Source organism: Brachyistius frenatus, unplaced genomic scaffold (genome assembly GCF_029030835.1).
Source record: "Brachyistius frenatus isolate BFR_SWC_R1_liver_20210118 unplaced genomic scaffold, ASM2903083v1 Contig_48, whole genome shotgun sequence".
Classification (NCBI taxonomy): Eukaryota; Metazoa; Chordata; class Actinopteri; family Embiotocidae; genus Brachyistius; species Brachyistius frenatus.
The window spans coordinates 2016417-2034624 of NW_027210647.1; the positions used below are offsets into that span (position 1 = coordinate 2016417).

The following is an 18208-nucleotide window of genomic DNA, read 5'->3' on the forward strand; positions in this document are numbered from 1 at the left end:
TTTTTTTTTTAAGTCAAAAGATATCATTCAGAGTCTGTGTTGCAAGTCACAAAGAAAATGACACTAAATGAAACCACGAGAGAAAACACCTTTTCCCTACATACGGCAGATTAAACCATTTCTGCACAGACCAAAAAAAAAGTTGACGTCTTTAAAAAAAAAAAAGAATACTATTTTATTTTGCATTTTATTATGTTTAATTTCCCATAATTCATCACGGATGGCTGCGAGTCTGTGACGTTGTGTGGTATCTAGGGAGGGGATAGATAGAAAGTGCTTAACATCCAGAGCATAGGGATAAAGGCGTAAACTCATCCAAGGTAAATCTATTTTCAATGTCATTTCCTTTCTAGTCGATACACTTAAGCGGTCAGCATGCCGGCTTGTCATCTGGGATCGTGAAACGCGTTTTCCTTTTCTCGGGGGGGGAAGACTGGTAATGTCAACCTGTCGACAGTAAACGTTTGCTGGATAGCTTCTTAGCTTAGCCGTGAGCTAAATGGTTGCTAAAGCTAACTAGCGTTCATTTCGCTATCAGAGGGGGGAGGAGGGCTCACGAGTTAAGGACACAAATTCATCTGTGATGTTTGACTCCCGAGACCGAGTTATGTGACGTTAGGTAGTGCAAAAAAAAAAACAAAAAAAAAACGATAGGTGTAAATTAAATTTAAAAAAAAAAAAAAATTAGCAGCTAGCTAGCGACATACCTTTTGGGGGCTAGTACGCTGTGATCAGGATGTAACTCTTAAAATATCTGCAGGAATCGGAACAGCGTGACATTAACTTCAGATAACGTTTCTGCGGTGTTGACAGTCGGTGGGGGTGTTGTTGTTGTTGTTTTGTTTTTATTAATGTGGCCGCTCTTGTTTGTAAAGCGGCGCAGCGTTTGTGTACGTTAGCTGGCTGCGTCGAGCGTGAGAAAGTTAGCTGACGTTGTCGTGTGAGAGTTTGACATCTTTGCAGAGGTTACTCATAACGGATTTTGTTTTGTTTTGTTGTTGTTTTATATCAAAGATAAAGGAGATTTTAGTGGATTTGGAAATCATCATCAAGCGGGTCCGTTATATTTATCCGCTTCCGTCTCGTGACTTCTGTCAGAAAGTTCCAGATCTCCGCGTGCGGCGTTACACCTCCCGAACCGGGCTCGCGCGTCCCGTCAAGTGATGACTTATTAATTAAGGAGCCTTTATTTATTTACGCGTTGGGGATATTTATGTCTTCCGATTGGCACGCTTAGTTCTGCTGTGAAGGGTTAAGAAATATTCAGATCCTTTAAAAAAAAAAAAAAAAAAAAAAAGTTCCAATACAGTCATGTAAGTTTACTCTCCAGAATTCAATTTTATTTTTTTTTTTTTTTTTAAATCCTACTTAAGTAAGGAGCTAAATGTAGTTCAATTATTAAAGTTAAAGCACTGGTTTTGGCCAATTTGAGTGGTATAATAAATGACGTTGTATTATTAATACTGAAGCATCAGTGTTGTAAGCAGCGTGTTACTGTTGTAGCTGCTGCAGGTGGTGGGGGGGGGGGGGGGGGCTAGTTTGATCTAATCAATGATCTATCTGAAGTAGCATCAAATGCACTCAAGTAAAGTACAAGTACCCCTAATGTTCTTGGTTACCTTCCACCACTGTGTTTATGTTGTATTTACGTTGGCCATCATGTAAACGCCTTTCTAGACACGGCTCGCTTATTTTGAGGCTGTGTCCAGTCAGTTGACGGTTGTTTCTGGCTGTCAGAGCAGACCCTCACGATGACAGCAGTGCTTTCTAGGTAGTTCTGTCTTTTAATACACCTAATTTTCAAGCTGACGTGTGTCAACTCGGCAACGTGGCTGTTATTTTGAATGGACGGCATTTATCTGGTCTGCTGCCTTACAAACTTCTCGGATCATTCGGGACAGGTTTACTTGCCAAACACTGATGAAGGTGTTCTTTCTTCTTTTTTTTTTATTAACTCAAAATGCAAAGTCTGCCCCAACTATTTTTTTTTTTTTTTAAATGTATTTTAATTTATTTCATTTTTGTACTTATTGCCTTGTCATTGAAATGGGCTATACAAATATACTCCCTTCTCCTTGATTGACCTAACTCCATTGCTCAGCAAAAATAAGGACAAAAATAATCGAGCTCATTTATTTTACAGGGTACAAAGAAGGAGAGGCACCAGGGACCATGAGCGAGAATGGCCCTCATACGGAGGCGCCTATGTACTTTGAGGTGGAGGTGGATGCCTTGGGGCGAGACGAAGAAGAAGAAGAAGACAAGATCCACTTTGACAAAGATGATGACCTGATCGCTGGACCTTCATCATCCTCCGGTCGGGTGTACGACCGTACCACAGTGCTCATTGAGCGGGACCCCATTCGGCTAGATGAGGAGGGTGAAGAGGAGGGTCACTGCGGAGGGGATGAAGATGGAGTCACCTTCCTAACTGAAGGGGAGGGCGATGGAGATGAGGAAGAGGGGTCTCTGGCCTTTATGGCCGACCCTGATGGGATGTCGCAGGGTTACGTGCACCACACAATTTCTGCAGACCAGATCCAGTTCACAATAAATCCAGGCTCCACGCCTATGCCACGCAACATAGAGGGGGCTACGCTCACCCTGCACTCTGAGTGCCCGGAGACCAGACAGAGAGAGGTAAGCCTCAATAAGTGCATCTTCTCTCAATTTGAAGGATGAACGGCTGCTACACACTGATGACATTTGTGCAGTATGGGCTTCTTTGATTAGTCCTTGCATAGTGCATGGCTATGGTTGGTTACTGCAAGAGTATTTGAGTGCTTTTGTTTGTGGAAACTCTTCCAGTCATTCCAGGTCATTTCTCAACAGAACAGTAGATGGTTTAAAGATTTTTTTTTTTTTTTTTTTGACACACAGAATTTTCAGGATGTGACACGCATAATGTTACGAAATGCTTTCCTTGTTGAAATAGTAAGCACAGCTGCAGATATGGTAATGTGCTTCAAGGATTTTCCAAATGAGATTTCCCAGCAGCTTGACCCTGACGGCTCATTGGGCTGAAGTAGAAGTTACTACTCGGTGTTCCAAGGGGCATGCCAGCCTAATTAGTGGAAGGGAATTATGCAGCAATACCAAATGGTAGAAAGTGTGTGCTGGCTTAGCAGATGGTCTTCAACAAATAAGAAGGAAGGTGCTGAAGCACTGCGGGGAGGAAGTCAGTTCTTAGTCCTGTGTTTAGTCAGTTGCTTCAAATTTGATGTTCCCATCAAGAAATATGTAAAATATACAGTAGTACTTGTGTCAATAATCAGGTTATTCGTGAGGTACAAAATGCAATCTGTCTGTTAGAAAAATTACTCAGAGCCTTGGTTCAAAATCAAACGTATCGGACATTTATTCTTGCAAGAAGGAGCAAATACATGCACCCTCAAAAAGAGGTGTTCAGCAGTGCTAGATCTCCTCCGTAGGGCAGCTTTTATACAGTGTGACAAACAATTGACAGTCACCCCCAATTCCTTTGTATCTGCTTTCGTATGGTAATGCTGATTAGATTTGCAGGTCACAAGATAAGGACACAGGAGAGTCGTCAATTAGATGTGGAATGTAAAACAGAAAGGAATCACTTGCAAATAAGAGAAAACAAAAGAAACTTTTCGGAGCCTACTTGACAAGAGACTTTCCAGAGCCACAATGCAAACAAGAGGAAGAGACAAGTCTTTTTTTTTTTCCCATCACTGTCCCATAACAGTTTGCATATGGGGCAAAAATATAGAGGAAAGTCTTTTTTGTCCTGCCCAAAAATGTATCTTTAAAGATTCAACCAAAAAGCCCCTGTTTTGGGGATTAACATTTCAAAATTGTAGCTAAATGTGAACAGAGGCATCATTGGATGAGTGAACTGCTGGAGTCAATGCAGTGTTAGCAGTGTTATTCCTGAATATTATCAATGTAAATAATGTTCTGATTATACAGCCAATTTTGGTTTGATCAGTGAAAATGAAACAAGGTGTTGTGGGTGGACAAATCTGTTGGTTAGGTGAGGTCAAACCAATTTTTAAACACTTTTTTTTTTTTTAAATAAAACTGTTTTATAAAACAATGGTATTTTATTTTGATTGATGACCCCCAAGGCCACCACCAACAGGAACAACAAGAAATATCTCAGAAAAGGAAGGAGGAATTTATTGAAATTCTGGACAGATACAAATGTCTCGAGACAGTAATAGAAACACACTGGCTCTTTTTTTTTTTTTATTCTGAATTTGTGGATAGTTTGTTGCGTTTTCTGGCTTCTTTTCTGAAAGTAATAAGAAAATGTGCAGTTGATATTTACAAGAAGACATGCTGTTCACATGATTTGATGGTATACAGTAGTCTTTGTGAAGTCATTTGTATTTAGGTCTTTGTAATCTGTTAGAATAGTATCACTAAACAAACTAAATATGAAATATGTATAGTGTGTGTGTATTTGTGTTAGATATCCATTACAAATTCAATGCGATCCATTTCTCACCATGAGTAATTATTACTCGCTTGAAATAATCTATTACTCATTTAAAGTAATCTATTACACTTTTAGAGAAATCTATTACTTTTTTCAAGTACAGATTTAGTCATATATTATTCACTTATTTAATAGGTGTGCACGATGGAAAGCATGCACTGGGTGTTTTGCCCGGTATTATGTTGGCGGTTACAGCTGGACGCTGAGCACTGTTGTGCTAAATTTAGATGTGTTGTTGGATTGTATCGGTCACTTTTATAGTGCTTACACGAGTATGTGTTCAATTACTGTGTTAGCGTCTCGTCATTATTACAGCGTTCTGACTCAGTTCATGGTGGCTTTGTTTTGATTATTTGTGTCGGCATAAAATCGATTTCCTCAAGGGCAAAAAACTAAACTCAATAATGTTACTTCACTATCACTAAACAGAAGAGCACATGCTGTAAATTGGAAGAAACAAGCTCCATCTCACTCCTTTTTTTCAAATATTTGTGTTTTTGCCTATAAAACTACCGATGTTCACCGTCCTGTGAACAGCAAGTAGCAAATTCCAGCCTCCTTTTTCAAGAGGCGCAAAAACAAAATCTAACGCTGATTAATGTCAAGCACTTTGTCATCTTGTCACAAATACTCTCGCGTAACTATTTAATGTGTAATGTAGTGGTATTTTCCACTCCGTATGTGGGTGGCCGAAGGCATACAGGGCTCTCTCACAGATGCCGAATTGATGGTGTTGAAGAGTCGCGATGAGTGTGGGAGATTATTACAGTTCTGAGCTCCCAGTTTAAGCAGCCTTTCACACTGGCTTTACATCCATATTTGCTTAACAAAAGATCTCTCCCGCAAACTAATCACTCAGATTAGTGTTTGTCAGTAAGACTCAAAGCTCATTCAGCTGGATCCCGCATTGTAGTAACAGCGAAGGGGGTTGTGTTTCTCGGTACGTTTTTCTGAAGTGAGGCACTGAGACTGCGAACATTTTAGGCTTGTCACTCACAAATATTTCAGTAATCGCAGTTGTTTTGATTTCATGTAAACACCGCTGCAATCATTGTTCACAAGAGCTCAAAGAGGATCGTGACAGTAAATTACAGGAGTAACACCAGCCGACAAAAAGGATTCTCTTGTCGGGGAAGCCAATCACAAGCTTCTTCGTCCCGGCTTTGTGTTCAATACTTGATAGCATTTTTCTAAGTAGAGAATGGGCTGCTTTTATTCACATTGCTCCAGGGTGTTTGTACGAAAGAGGAGCGGGAGACTGCCATACTGCATTGGACATTGTTGCTGTGAAACAGAATTGGATGGGATGTAGTGCACGGGGGGTTAGTCATCATTGCTGTCCTTTATGCTCACCCGCTTCATGTGCTGATGGCTGGCTGAGTCATTGAGTTCAAGTCCGTTCTGAAAGGTCGCACTGACTCAGACTGTCATTCACGGCTAGTTATTTCTGAGCTGAATTAACAAATTAGTTTCTTCTACTTCTTTTTTTTAATTTTTTTTTTTTAATTAAGGTTAGAGACAGTTTAATGGATTTTTAAGGGAAGTGACCTGATCCTTTCACTCAGGTTTTTTTTCTTTTTCTTTTTTTTTCTGTAGAGTTGAATTCAACATACCAGATTTTTTTTCCTCCATCAGGTGAAGCGCTACCAGTGCACGTTCGAAGGCTGCACGAGGACGTACAGCACGGCAGGAAACCTGCGGACACACCAGAAGACACACAGGGGCGAGTACACGTTCGTGTGTAATCAGCAGGGCTGCGGAAAGGCCTTCCTCACCTCTTACAGCCTCAAGATCCATGTCCGTGTTCACACCAAGGAGAAGCCATTTGAGTGTGACGTGCAAGGCTGTGAAAAGGCCTTCAACACGCTGTACAGGTGAGTCCTCACATGCTTCGCTGTTTGTTTTTGGTTTTTTTTTCTCTCTTCATGTTGCTGTTTTTGCAGCGCTACGGAGATTAGGCCTGTCACGAGTATTACATAATCGCCTGATCGCAATTGTTTGAGCTGACTTCAACCGTTTTTTTCATAATCATTTCAAATCGCTTCCATTCAGAAACAACTGGATAGAACTAAAATCAATGTCATATTTGCACGGTCGTTTGAGGTTTCACTGGCACTCTTTTAATGGCGCCCACTTCTTCTATGATTTAGTGTCACATGAGTGGATAGTTAGTTGCACCATGGTACATTGTTTATTTTGATTAGTGGTGGCTGTCACTGTCAGTAACTTCTTTTTATGTTTCGGTAATAGGCTTTTCATATTTAGATTGTTATTTATGTCATGGAGTTTTCTTTTACACGGTCCGAAGGGCAAACAGAAATTGAATTTTTACTTAAAATGTTGCATCTTCAATGCCAATAAATGGCGACTTATTAAACTATGATTAGGCTTATACTATAATAGTTGCATCAAATAATCAAAGACAGACAATTCAATAATTATTCGCGATTATTCAGATGAAAGTGTCTTTGTCGTAACAGCCCTAACTGGGATTATTTTACATGGAGCGGTGTTACGAGTGATTTTTTTTCTTGACTACAGTTAATATTTTCAAGTATATTTATTGTAACCTAGAATTCTAAAGATTTAACTTGTGGCCCTTCAAATTGTGAAATGTATTTGCTCAAGAGTTGCAAGATTAAAATACACAAAGTGAAACAAAAAGGAAAAGCAGAACATTGTTTTCTCAGGGCGCTGCGTCTTGTATGTTCTCCCTCTTTAACTGCCAGCTTCTCCCTAATTACCAATTCTCCCTAAATGGAAATAACCCCCATTAATCCGCACACTCACACAATTTGAGAATTTAATGCCAGTAAGAAAAGATTTAGCTTTCATGATACATTTCGGTACTCTGCCCATTGGATTTTTTTTTTTTTTCGGGGGCTAAAACTGAAGTGTAGTTCAACAGGAAGTTTTCTGAATTTAATGTATATTTATTAACAAAAACACAAACATATTTTTGACAAAATTAGGTCCCGCTGCATTTTGAGGTTGGATTGTATAATACACGGTGAAACATGACAAAGCAGATGTCTTGACATTTTAATAGAGTGTGTCAGCTTTGACACTCTGACTGGTTTAATTCGGATTAAAAAAAAAAAAAAAAAACATTCACAATCCTTCCGTTATTTTTCCGTTTTGACCAAAGCCAGACGTGTTAATCTTTCTTAGCATTTTAACCCTTTAGCTTCCACTGTGATCCCAAACATATCACATCTGAGCCCTCGGGTTTGTATTGGTTCAGTTGCTACGACTACATGTCTGGAGGCCCGGTGGAGCCATGCCATCACCTGAACTTTCTTGTCAGAGGCTGATACTCGGGGCCGCCGGCCGGGGCCGCACATGGATGGATTCTCTTTTTTATTAACATTACGGTCCTCTCTCGTCCTCAGTGGCGCCCTGACTCCCTCACACTATCACCACAGAGGGGGTGTGTGTACACGGTGTAGTTCTTTCCCCCCGTCTGACTCGATTCAGTTGTTAAAAGTGGACTCAACTGTCTGTTTCACGTGCTTTTTAGACATTCTAAATTTAAGTGCAAGAGGAATGAGCCCCTGCTGTTTACTGCCACCATGTTTACTTTTGTTTTCTCTCTCAGATTGTCCTATTGTGCTTTAATGAAACACACTTGATTGTCTCGGCAGACTAAAAGCACACCAGAGACTTCACACAGGCAAGACGTTCAACTGTGAATCAGAGGGATGCACAAAGTACTTTACCACACTCAGCGACCTGAGGAAGCACATTCGCACACACACTGGGGAGAAGCCATTCCGGTGAGCATTTCCATAATCACAACAGGCTTAATCCACTCCTAGTTGAAGATAAAGCAACTGGGATACAAATAGCTACTCCTGGGGAACTCTTCCAGTCTGTTGAAATGTTAACTCGTCTATGCAAGCATTTTAGAATTTATTTCACATCAGAACATTGGGGCAGCAGGGCCATACCTTTACTGTAGAAAAATGCATCACTTTCGATCTTCGACGGATTTCAAACAATTCTGACCTGCTTTTTGTTTTTCCTGTCTTCGCCTTCAGGTGTGATCACGATGGCTGTGGCAAAGCCTTTGCTGCAAGTCATCACCTAAAAACACACGTACGGACACACACAGGTGCATATTGTTGGTTTGTTTTATGTAACCCTCGTTTTTTTTTTCAGGGAAGCTTCAACATGGACAAGTTTATTTTTCCTCTGCCTGATTTGCGCTTCCTTTATGGCCAGTGCTTATTTGAATGGCCGAACCTGCATGCAAAAACATTTTCATTATTTTGTAATTAATATCTTCTTTTCTATAGTTGGTGCAGAAAAGTGGTTAAAGGAAAAGTGTATATGAAAGGTTTTGTTCATATGCACTTGTATAGAGGGAACAGATTACCAAACTGGAAGTTCCCAGTTGGGAAGCTGAGCCTAAGCCCTCTGCTCAGATGCTTGTTCATGGTGGGCAGATGGTCTTCGTAAAGTGCCAGCTACTGAACACAGAGCCAGCCACTCACTCTCATTCAGGTGGTCTCTAATATGTGGTTCTTTTTATTTCGATTTTTTTTTTTTAATATATATATATTTATAGGGATGCAGTCAATTTATTCGTCTCCTAAACTTAGTCCTGTTCCTGTGAAGGAGAGTTGACCTTTTGTTTTGAATGTTTTGTGCAGTAAAAATAGAACACCCTGTTGGGTGAAAACAAAAACATTAGTTTCTGATCCGTCATTCAGTACGTCGTATTTCAGTCAAGCTTCATTTTATTAGCCTGATGCGAACCAGAACACAGTTTCACTCTGTGAATATATGCGTCTCGGGATGCTCCGTAGAGAACCGTTTGCAGACATTCCTTTCTACTAGGCGTATAACTGGGGTCAATTTTAACCAATCAGCTCGCGCCGAAACCGGCTAACACCGGCTGCAACTACCTACCGTGTCCACCAAAGGTTTTTTTTTCCTGAGCGCAGCGTGTTTTTAAAGGTGATTTTAATGACCGCCAGCCGCGTGACGGTGTGCTGAGTGTTTATTCAGGCGCTCAGCGTTTTTTTTTTTTCGGTCAGAGAGAGTTGCCCTCGTCACTGTCGTCAGCCGTCCAATCACAGTGATGAAGGGGCGGGACAAAACAAACAGCGATATTGGTCGCTCATTGGTCCGCCCTTCAGAGTGGCTGTGCAAATGCTAATACGGGTCGAGGACCCAGCGAGTTATTCACGGCGAAGAAAACTGAAGCTGTGAGCCACAGTCGGCGCAGCTATCATTTAATATGCTTTGTCTGACTGACTTGTGGTTCTTTCCCTGTTTTTTGAAATATTAGTGAAAGCGACATTTCAAAAACAGGGTGAGGCTTCTGTTACACTACTCTAGGTTACCTCATTGTTTTAGCCTATCAATCGAAGGTTCTGTGTTTAGGGTGTTGGGGGGGATCTATGGGCAGAAATACAATGTAATGTCCAATATTGTGTTTTCATTTGTGTAAAATCACCTGAATCTCTGAATCATTGTGTTTTTGTTACTTTAAAATGAGGCCTCAATGTCTACTGAGGGAGCGGGTCCACTTCTGCAGGGCCCACCATGTTTCTACAGTAGCCCAGAAGGGACAAACCAAACAGTGGCTCTATAGAGGGCTTTTTGAGTGTTTTTGCTCATTTCATGGCCACCGCAGACTCTCTTGCACACTTAATAGATAAATAAGGGTGAGACTATTCAGTTGGTTTCAATCTGCAACCTCACCACTAGATGTCACTAAATAAATCCCACACACTGCTCTTCAAAGGCCGTGCAGTCACGTTGTTGGTGTTTGCAGTAGCTCAGTGTTACGTTTCTTTGTTATATTTTCTTCGAAGTTAAAAAGAAAGTTGCAGGTTTGAGCTTGGCTGACCTTCTCTCTTGCTGAACAAGTCAGAACTAGTAAAGATTAGCATCTGCCTTCCTGTCTCATTCTGTATTTTCATGTCTGGATTCGCTCCGTAGGGGAGAAGCCATTCAACTGTCCGAGTGACGGCTGTGAGAAGACTTTTAGCAGCCAGTACAGTCTGAAGAGTCACATCCGGGGCCACGACAAAGGACAGGCCTTCAGCGTCACGCTCACACATCCGCTGTCTGAAGTGAGTCACAGTGCAGAACCTTCTCAGAGGACAATTTGTCTTTCTCTCTCGGTACAGTCGTCCCGTTCTCCACGTAACGCCCGAGAGCGACATGACTCCTCATCTTATTCGATTAATAAAGATGTAGGCGCTGCGTGTTCAGGAATCCAATTTGCCTTTTGGTGTTGGATGCACGCTTCGAGTTAATTCACTTGCAGGTTTTCATACACTTGTGTTATTCTCTCGCACACATAACAGGGCAGGTTTTTATTAGAAGTGGGAGGCGTGGCAGAGAGCATGTCACCCCAAATAACAAGCTGGGAACCTGCATGATGTTACATGCTGCGCTACATAAACCATTTTGAAGAAAAGTTGGTTCGGGATTGAACTCCTCGAATCAAGTTTGATTAATCCTGTTATTGCTTTTCTTATTTAAAGCAATATTTAATAATGATGTCATTAATAGTGGCTTACCTTTAATGATAGAACTGTTTTAACTATGATCTGGCATTAACCTGGAGTGTACGTCGCACTCTCTTCCAGTTTCACGCACCTATTTTGTTTGCATGACTCAACACTTGATCCCATAGCAGAGGCAAGTTTAATTAAGACCTATTCATCTGTTAATTACAGGATGCAAATCACTCGCTGTGCCTCAGTGACTTGAGCCTCATCTCCACAGACTCCGAGCTACGAGAGAACATCCATAATGTAAGCCTGGCATTTGTGTCATCTTTGTCAAACAGACATTGGATTGAAAGTGTGGACGAGCTGTCAAAACGAATCAATAAAGATGTCATAGAAGAGGCAGATATTTTGACACGTCAGTGTAATCGTAGTTTTATATCCATTGTTATAAAACAGTAAACATAAATATGAACAGTGAACTGTTAAAAATAACAGTAAACAAGAATTTCTGTGTGTTTGAATACTTAGAAATCTTATGTTAATATTATTTTCATTACAGGCTCAAAATTTGGACCTCAACAATGTGACCCCTGTAAAAATCTTTGAGCTCATGTTCCAGAGTCCCGAAAACAGCGTGAGCCAGGATGACACCCATCCGCACGGTAAGAGCGTGTCATTTCGAAAATGTCCCCTCGAGTTGCGTCGAATGTTCTTCTTATGATAAAGTTTTTTTTGTTGTTGTTGTTTTTTTAATCTTCCTCCTCAGAGAGCCTCGTTGAACACTTCAGCTTCAAGACCTCGGGCCATCCGGCTGATGGCTCCGCTTTCATCTCGTTCTCGATCAGCCCTACCTCCCCGTCTCCCTGTCCCCACACTGCCGCAGTGATGGAGGCTTCTTCCCAGCTCAGTCCGAGCTCTTCCTCTCAGGCCTCCACCGCTGCCTCCGCCACCGCTGCTGTCAGCTCCACGCAGCCTCCCCCTTTCATACAACTAAGCGGGCCTCAGCAGATCTCAGATGTGCCTCAGGCTTCTGTCCAAGCACCGAGCCACGTCACCCCTCAGCACTACGTGGCGCTGCCGCCGACATTCCTACAGCCAGATAGTGCTACTCAGACCACCCCTCCACCACCGCCACCCATCTCTGCTCCTCCTTCTGTGGCTCCTTCACTGACCACCACAGCACCAGGCCCTGCTGCCGCCGCCGTCGTCGTCGCAGCCACCGCAACAGATGCTCGAGCAGCTGTGGCTCAACCCGTGCCTTTGGCCAACAACCCCGCCCCCAACTCTGGCCCCAGTCTGGCTACCGCCCCGGCTACCATCACCATAGCACCCACCCAGAACTTGCCCAGCCTGGTCATGTCGGACCAGAACCTCCAGTGGATCCTCAGCAGTGCTGCCAACAGCCAGCAGAATCCAGAACAAGCGGTGAGTAAACCTCCCGCACAGAGTTTGCACAAAGAAATGGTGACTTGATTCATTTTAAGCGTAACAACACAAACCTGCATGAAGGTAGGGATTGGTTGGTTTTTTTTGCATATTTCTGTTGTTTGTAAGAAAAACCAAAATTTTAAATTAAACAAATTTAAGTAAAATAATGGCAACAAAAACTATGGCGTGTTTTTATTTTTGTCATTACTTTCATTATGGCACACAACAATCCTTTTGATACAGCAGGAGATTCTGGCGTAAATCAAATCTACTCCGGTGTGTCCCCGGCTTTCCATTTAACCTGTTTGATGTTTGTTCGCAGCAACATCAAGGAGGTCCAAAAGTAGAAAAGGTTTTCTTCACTACAGCCATACCAGTGGGAGGAAATGCCGGTAAGTGAATTATTGTATTTCTCCGTGCTATGGACATAAGCCAAAAGACTAATGAAATAATAGATTTGTTTTGTCATTCGGAGGAGGACTTCGATTCAGCAATCTAATTAATCAAGATAAAACTAAGGTGCTGTCACTGTGCTTTTATTATACAAATGCAATTCCGAGTTGCTCAGTTAGTTCAGTGCTGGAACAGTATTTCATTACCATATTTTAATAAACTGACAACAGCACGGGAGACAATCAAAAGTATTCAAGGAGCTACGAGAAGAAATGTTGTTGGGCAGATATCCCAAAGCGGAGGATTCTGACCGGTCCAAACACATCAAGCGCTGCATGGCCTCTTATAAAAATCGGCAATAATGGCAAAATTGTTGCCGGTTTATTTTCTGCAGAATGACTAATCCATTATGTTATCTGATTTTTTTTGTTTGTTTTTTGTTTGTTTGTTTGTTTCGGCTTTAGGCTCGTATTTATTATCTTCTTCAAAAGAGACGTGCCCAAGTGCCTCTTGACGGCAGATGTTCTAATAGTTCAAGAGAGTCGCTGCTGGGACCTCGCTGTCCGCAGCTTTAACGTTGCTCAGTTAATGTTAAATAACCCCTCCCCATCTCACTCTGTACAAAAGTATCGTGTGCAACCGCGAGGTGGGTGTGTCCGCGCGGCCGTCAACAGCGCGGGGACGCCACTTTCTCCCGAGTGGCGACGTCTCGCCTCTAAAGACCGGGCTTAAAGATGTGTTTCTGTTTCAGGCAACTCGGTCCAACAGATCGGCCTCAGCCTGCCGGTCATCATCATCAAACAGGAGGAATCCTGCCAGTGCCAGTGCGCCTGCAGGGACGCTGCTAAAGACAAGAGTGCAAAGAGTGCCTCCTCCATCATTTCAGCCCCGGCACCGCCGCAGGTGTCGGAGCCCCCTCCCCTGCCACTGTCAGAGCCTCCACCCCCTCCAGCCCCTTCATCTTCCTCATGCTGCCTCCCTAAGTCTTCCTCCAAGGTGGGTGAGGTGAGGCTAGAGGCCCCTTCTTCTTCTTCTTCTTCTTCGGCTGCTTCTTCTGCTGCTGCTGCTGCTGCTGCTGCTGCTCCTTCTTCTTCTTCATCCTCCTCCTCCTCCCCCCCCTCCTCCGCCGCTGCCGCCACCACAGCCCAGACTCTCCCCACAATAGTAAGCAGCAGTGCCACCAACCCGCCCCCACCTGACGGGTTATCCAGTATGGACGTCTCCGACTTCCTCTCCCTGCAGAGCCCCGAGACGGCCGCCAACATCGAGGCTCTGCTGCTGGTTGCGGACGACTTCAACATGGCCACCGACGGCAATCCTTAGAAGAGCCGCCTTCCGAGGTCCGGCGCCGCGTGTTTGTTTTGTTTGCACCCAACCTCGTCCACAAGCGTCGATTCCACCCACGCCTCAAGTGACTCGCCAAAGCGATGCCTCTTCTGTCGCCCTACATAGTGCGCGCATCGAACCCACCCCCCCACCCCCCCCCCCCCCCCCCTGTACCTGCAGTGCATTCTGTTCCGTGTGGCTCTGTGCAGCATATATGTACAAACTCTGAATACGTTTTCTGTCGAGTCTCATTGCAGTAGTTGAGTTTTCAGACAACGGGAGTAGTTCGCTTCTTGAGATTTAGAAACTTTAACGGTAATTATTGCAGGGAAAAGTAGATCCTTTATCAAAACAATGAACTGTACATAGAAAGCTCGAGAATATCCATTCTGAATTCATTTGAATGAAACGAGCCGAGTGTCAAAGCACTGATAACTTAAGAGTTCCTTTGTCCCGGCTCGAAGGCCAGACGCCCGAGCAGGGAAACAAAAACTCGTCTGTATATCCTTGTACTGTACCGCAGGTCCTGACAAATGCTCAAAGCTGGTATGCAAACTGACCAGAATGCACTGTATACGAGAGGAACCGCTCCAATTTGAATCGAGCGTTCGCTCCCAGCAGGAATCGAAAGGGGTTTAATGGCTGCCATGCAACATGAAGCGATTTCCCCCCTGTTTTTGTTTTCCGAGAGAAGACCGGGGTAGTCCAGAAAATGTGATGATTCTTTTCTACTTCTTTTGAACGGTTATTTACTAATTCAGAAAAGAACCTGTGATCAGATCTGCCTTTTTTTTTTTTTTTTTTTTTTTTCCTTAACTGACATCAAGTCAACACATCAATAAGTTGCCTATAACTTAAACTAACTTAAAAAATTGTATATGTTAATTTATTTAAATGCTCGATTCTTTCACGATACCGATAATACTACTATCTTTCGCGATAGCAGAAAAAGATCTATTAATTTATTCCAATCGCTTGTTGTGTTTTAAGTTTCTTTTGTTACTGAATTGCTTTCCTTTTAACGTGATGGGTATTGCTAAAAGCAAGTTTGAGAAAAGAGGCACCCGCAGTCGACTGCACAGCGAAGCAAATGATCCTCGAGGATCGGCTTGTTTGCAAAAACTCCACAATTAAGCAGTAAAGAACTACTGTCAACATCCCACGTTTTTTGTTGTTGTTGTTGTTGTTTTTGTTTTTGTTTTTGTTTTTTTTTAGGGTTGTGACCCTCTCAGGGATGCATCAAGTCATAACGGATTCCGCTTCCCTTAATTTGTTACTCAAGACATTGCGTTGTCCTTCCCAGAAAGCCCACACCTGCATTAGCCCTACGTTTCGCTGCACTCGTCCCCGTTTCTTGCACACTAACTTGCAACGCGAGCGATCCGACAGCTTGTTAGCCGAGGCGCGGCACCACTACAGACCTTTTTTTTTTTTTTTTTTTGTACACAACTGCTGTAAAAGTAGCATTTCAAAGATGGTGTCCTGGCGACAGTGTAAATAGAGTACATTTTTAGTGTAAACATCTTTGAGAAACTTGTAGATTATTCTAGAATTTGTATTTTTGTATAGACTTTTGAATTACTAACGCTCAAGAGTTTGGAGCTAATGTATAACCCCCCCCCCCACCACCACCACCACCACCACCACCACCCCCCCACATCGTTCCTTGCATCCTTCCCGCTGTCACATTTAATGCAGGAGAGTTGTTTTTTTTAGTTGTTTTTTCCCCCCCCCCCCCCCGTGTGTTTAGTTGAATCGTTCTCCAAGCAGCTGGGCTTCTGTACAGTCCCCCCCTCCTCCTCCTCTTCCTCCTCTTCCTCCTCCTCCTCCCCCGTAGTAACTAAATATATGTAACACACAGCCTCCTGCTCAGAGTACAATTTAACAGTATTGTTTCACAATGGGACGCAATGCAATGATGACGATCGCGCAAAAGGCATCCTGCCCTGTAAGTTAAGAGCGTAGAGCTGCTCGGCCTCACGACCCGTCCCGTCCCGTCCCGTCCCGTCACCGCGAACCTCCTTTTCGCCTTCGGCGATCTCCGCTTCAGACACGTCGACGCGCTCACCTTCACCGACCGTCGAGGCGATCGCTCGCAGCAGCAGCAGGTCACGCGGAGGCTAAAGCGCGGAGACGGAAAGAGGCTCACGGTCCCTTTTGGTTTTCCTGCCGTGATGTTCGGAAAGTCTTTAAAGGAGATGCAGCGCTGCCGAGAATAGAATCCGCTACATTGACAGCCGCAGATGATGCGATTCTGCATTTTTATTCCAGGTTGTAGGAAACCAAATTGACAAGTATGTCGCAACTCAAATCGAACCAGTTTTGCTTTGCTTTTTTTTTTCTTTTTTTTTTTTTTTTATATTCTCTTTGCCATAATTTAGGAGAGGAGCTTTCCCTCGATTCTCTGGTGCCAACGAAGCTGTTCGATATATTGCGCGAGGGTCCAGTCACACATGCTGTGCTCTAAACCATTCCACGTATGCAGTATTTAATATCTGGAGTGTTTAAATCTGGAGAAATCGGCTCCACCCACACCCGAAAATGTTTGTAATAATTTGCCAATTTTCCCCGTTAAGGCGCTTCAACAACGTTACTGCCGGGAGTCAAGCACATCCATCTTTAATCATTCTCGTACATGCATACCGTCAATTAACAACTATGCAATTTGAAGTGTGGCATTCCTGAGTTTAAATACCGACTCCCGAGACACACACACAAAAAAAAAAAGAGGATTTTATGCCTCTTTCCATGAAATGATTCTCTGCTACCAACTTGTATGCAGAACTCCGCTGGCAAAAGTTTTCACTGCATCCATTTGAAATTATGCTTCTTGGACTCCAGTAAAGTGGATTTCATATTTTACATTGGCACGACGTGAATCTGGACTCTGTTGTGCATCCATCCGGTACCCATGAATGTTGCTCCACAGCTATCCTTCTACATGCAGTTTTGCCTCCGAGGTAACTGGTTGAAAACCGACTGGATTTGTCTGAGGGTGTACTTGGCGAATGAATGGTTCTGTTTTAAGAATTGTTGTTGTTTTTTTTTGTCAAATGTGCTTTTCCTCTTTCTTTTTTTTTTTTTTTCCTCTTTAAAGACTTTATGGACAAATGTGTCATTAGGGCTCACTCCATCCATGTAATCATCTCAGCCTTTTCACACACTTAAAATGTGACGTGGATAATTTGTCGGCCTTCATCTCTCACCGATGCAAGTCAAAACTTACAGCTGCCAATATTTGTTTTTAATCTTTTTTTTTTAAAGCAGAGAAATGGGTTTTTGACCCGTCTGCCCGACGTTTACCTGAAGCGGTGTCGTCGGCCAATCGCTGATGGTGACATTTGTTTGGAAGCAGATTGTTTATCACAAATGAGCCGGGGTGTTTTCGGAAACTGATTCAGAATTTCCACCATCTCCCAACAGTTTACCACGTGGGCAATATTTCCCTCTCTCTCTCAGTCAGACACACACACACACACACACACACACACACACACGGAAAACTATATGCTTTCAAAGGAATGTCTTGACACCCAAAGAGTGAGGAATTGTTAAGGATTTGTATTTTTAAAAGAATGTATAATGTGAAAATGTTTGCTTATGCTTGTTTTGTATAAAGTAATATTATGATAAATAACTTTCTGAATTGAGAGCAATATAATACTAATAAAAACCTTATCCTTGTCACTGAAATGCGTCTGCCGGCTCAGTGAAGTATGAAGCAATGGAATTTATTTCAATCACAGGAAACGGAAGAGAGAGAGAGAGAGAGAGAGAGAGAGGGGAAGAGACCGTTCACTTCTGCGGTGGTGAGGACGCGTCCTGAAGATTTTTCCTCTGCAAGACAGAACCACGAGCGTCTTTAAGAAGCTCCCACAGGTTGCCGTGGAGAATGCTGGGAGAGAAACGTAACGCGCTCACCTGGAGGGCATCACCCAGGTCCTTCAAGTCGCTCAGGACCGTGTTGCACAGAGCGATGCTCCGGGACAGAGACGCCAGCCTGTCACCGATGCCCTCCGCCTTCTGCCGGGGGAGGGAGGGAGGGACAAACGTATCGGCCGCGTGTTAGTACGGACGGACGGACGTTGCAACGGGCTGAATTTCAAGACAGCGGCTCACC

General features: G+C 43.1%; 1 protein-coding gene across 2 annotated transcripts; it reads left to right on the forward strand.

Annotated features, from left to right (window-relative positions):
- The first annotated feature begins 248 nt into the window (after positions 1-248).
- Positions 249-15721, forward strand: mtf1 (metal-regulatory transcription factor 1). 2 transcript variants are annotated; one of them, XM_069703839.1, is made up of 11 exons: positions 249-320; positions 2144-2640; positions 6104-6342; positions 8113-8244; positions 8509-8582; positions 10421-10554; positions 11167-11244; positions 11501-11603; positions 11708-12366; positions 12692-12761; positions 13514-15721. In XM_069703839.1, the coding sequence occupies exons 2-11, from the start codon at positions 2173-2175 to the stop codon at positions 14083-14085; spliced, it is 2529 nt and encodes an 842-aa protein (XP_069559940.1). In that variant the 5' UTR covers positions 249-320; positions 2144-2172; the 3' UTR covers positions 14086-15721. The 2 variants fall into 2 exon arrangements, with proteins under 2 accessions (XP_069559940.1, XP_069559939.1); XM_069703838.1 differs by lacking the exon at positions 249-320 and adding an exon at positions 1706-1926.
- The last annotated feature ends 2487 nt before the right edge of the window (positions 15722-18208 follow it).

Excerpts from the sequence above, each read along its gene's own strand:
- mtf1 (XM_069703838.1), top strand. The coding sequence starts at position 1,845 with ATGGACGGCATTTATCTGGTCTGCTGCCTTACAAACTTCTCGGATCAT. Across the intron at positions 2,641-6,103 it reads CGGAGACCAGACAGAGAGAG|GTGAAGCGCTACCAGTGCAC; the intron begins GTAAGCCTCAAT and ends TTCCTCCATCAG. Across the intron at positions 11,604-11,707 it reads GGATGACACCCATCCGCACG|AGAGCCTCGTTGAACACTTC; the intron begins GTAAGAGCGTGT and ends CTTCCTCCTCAG.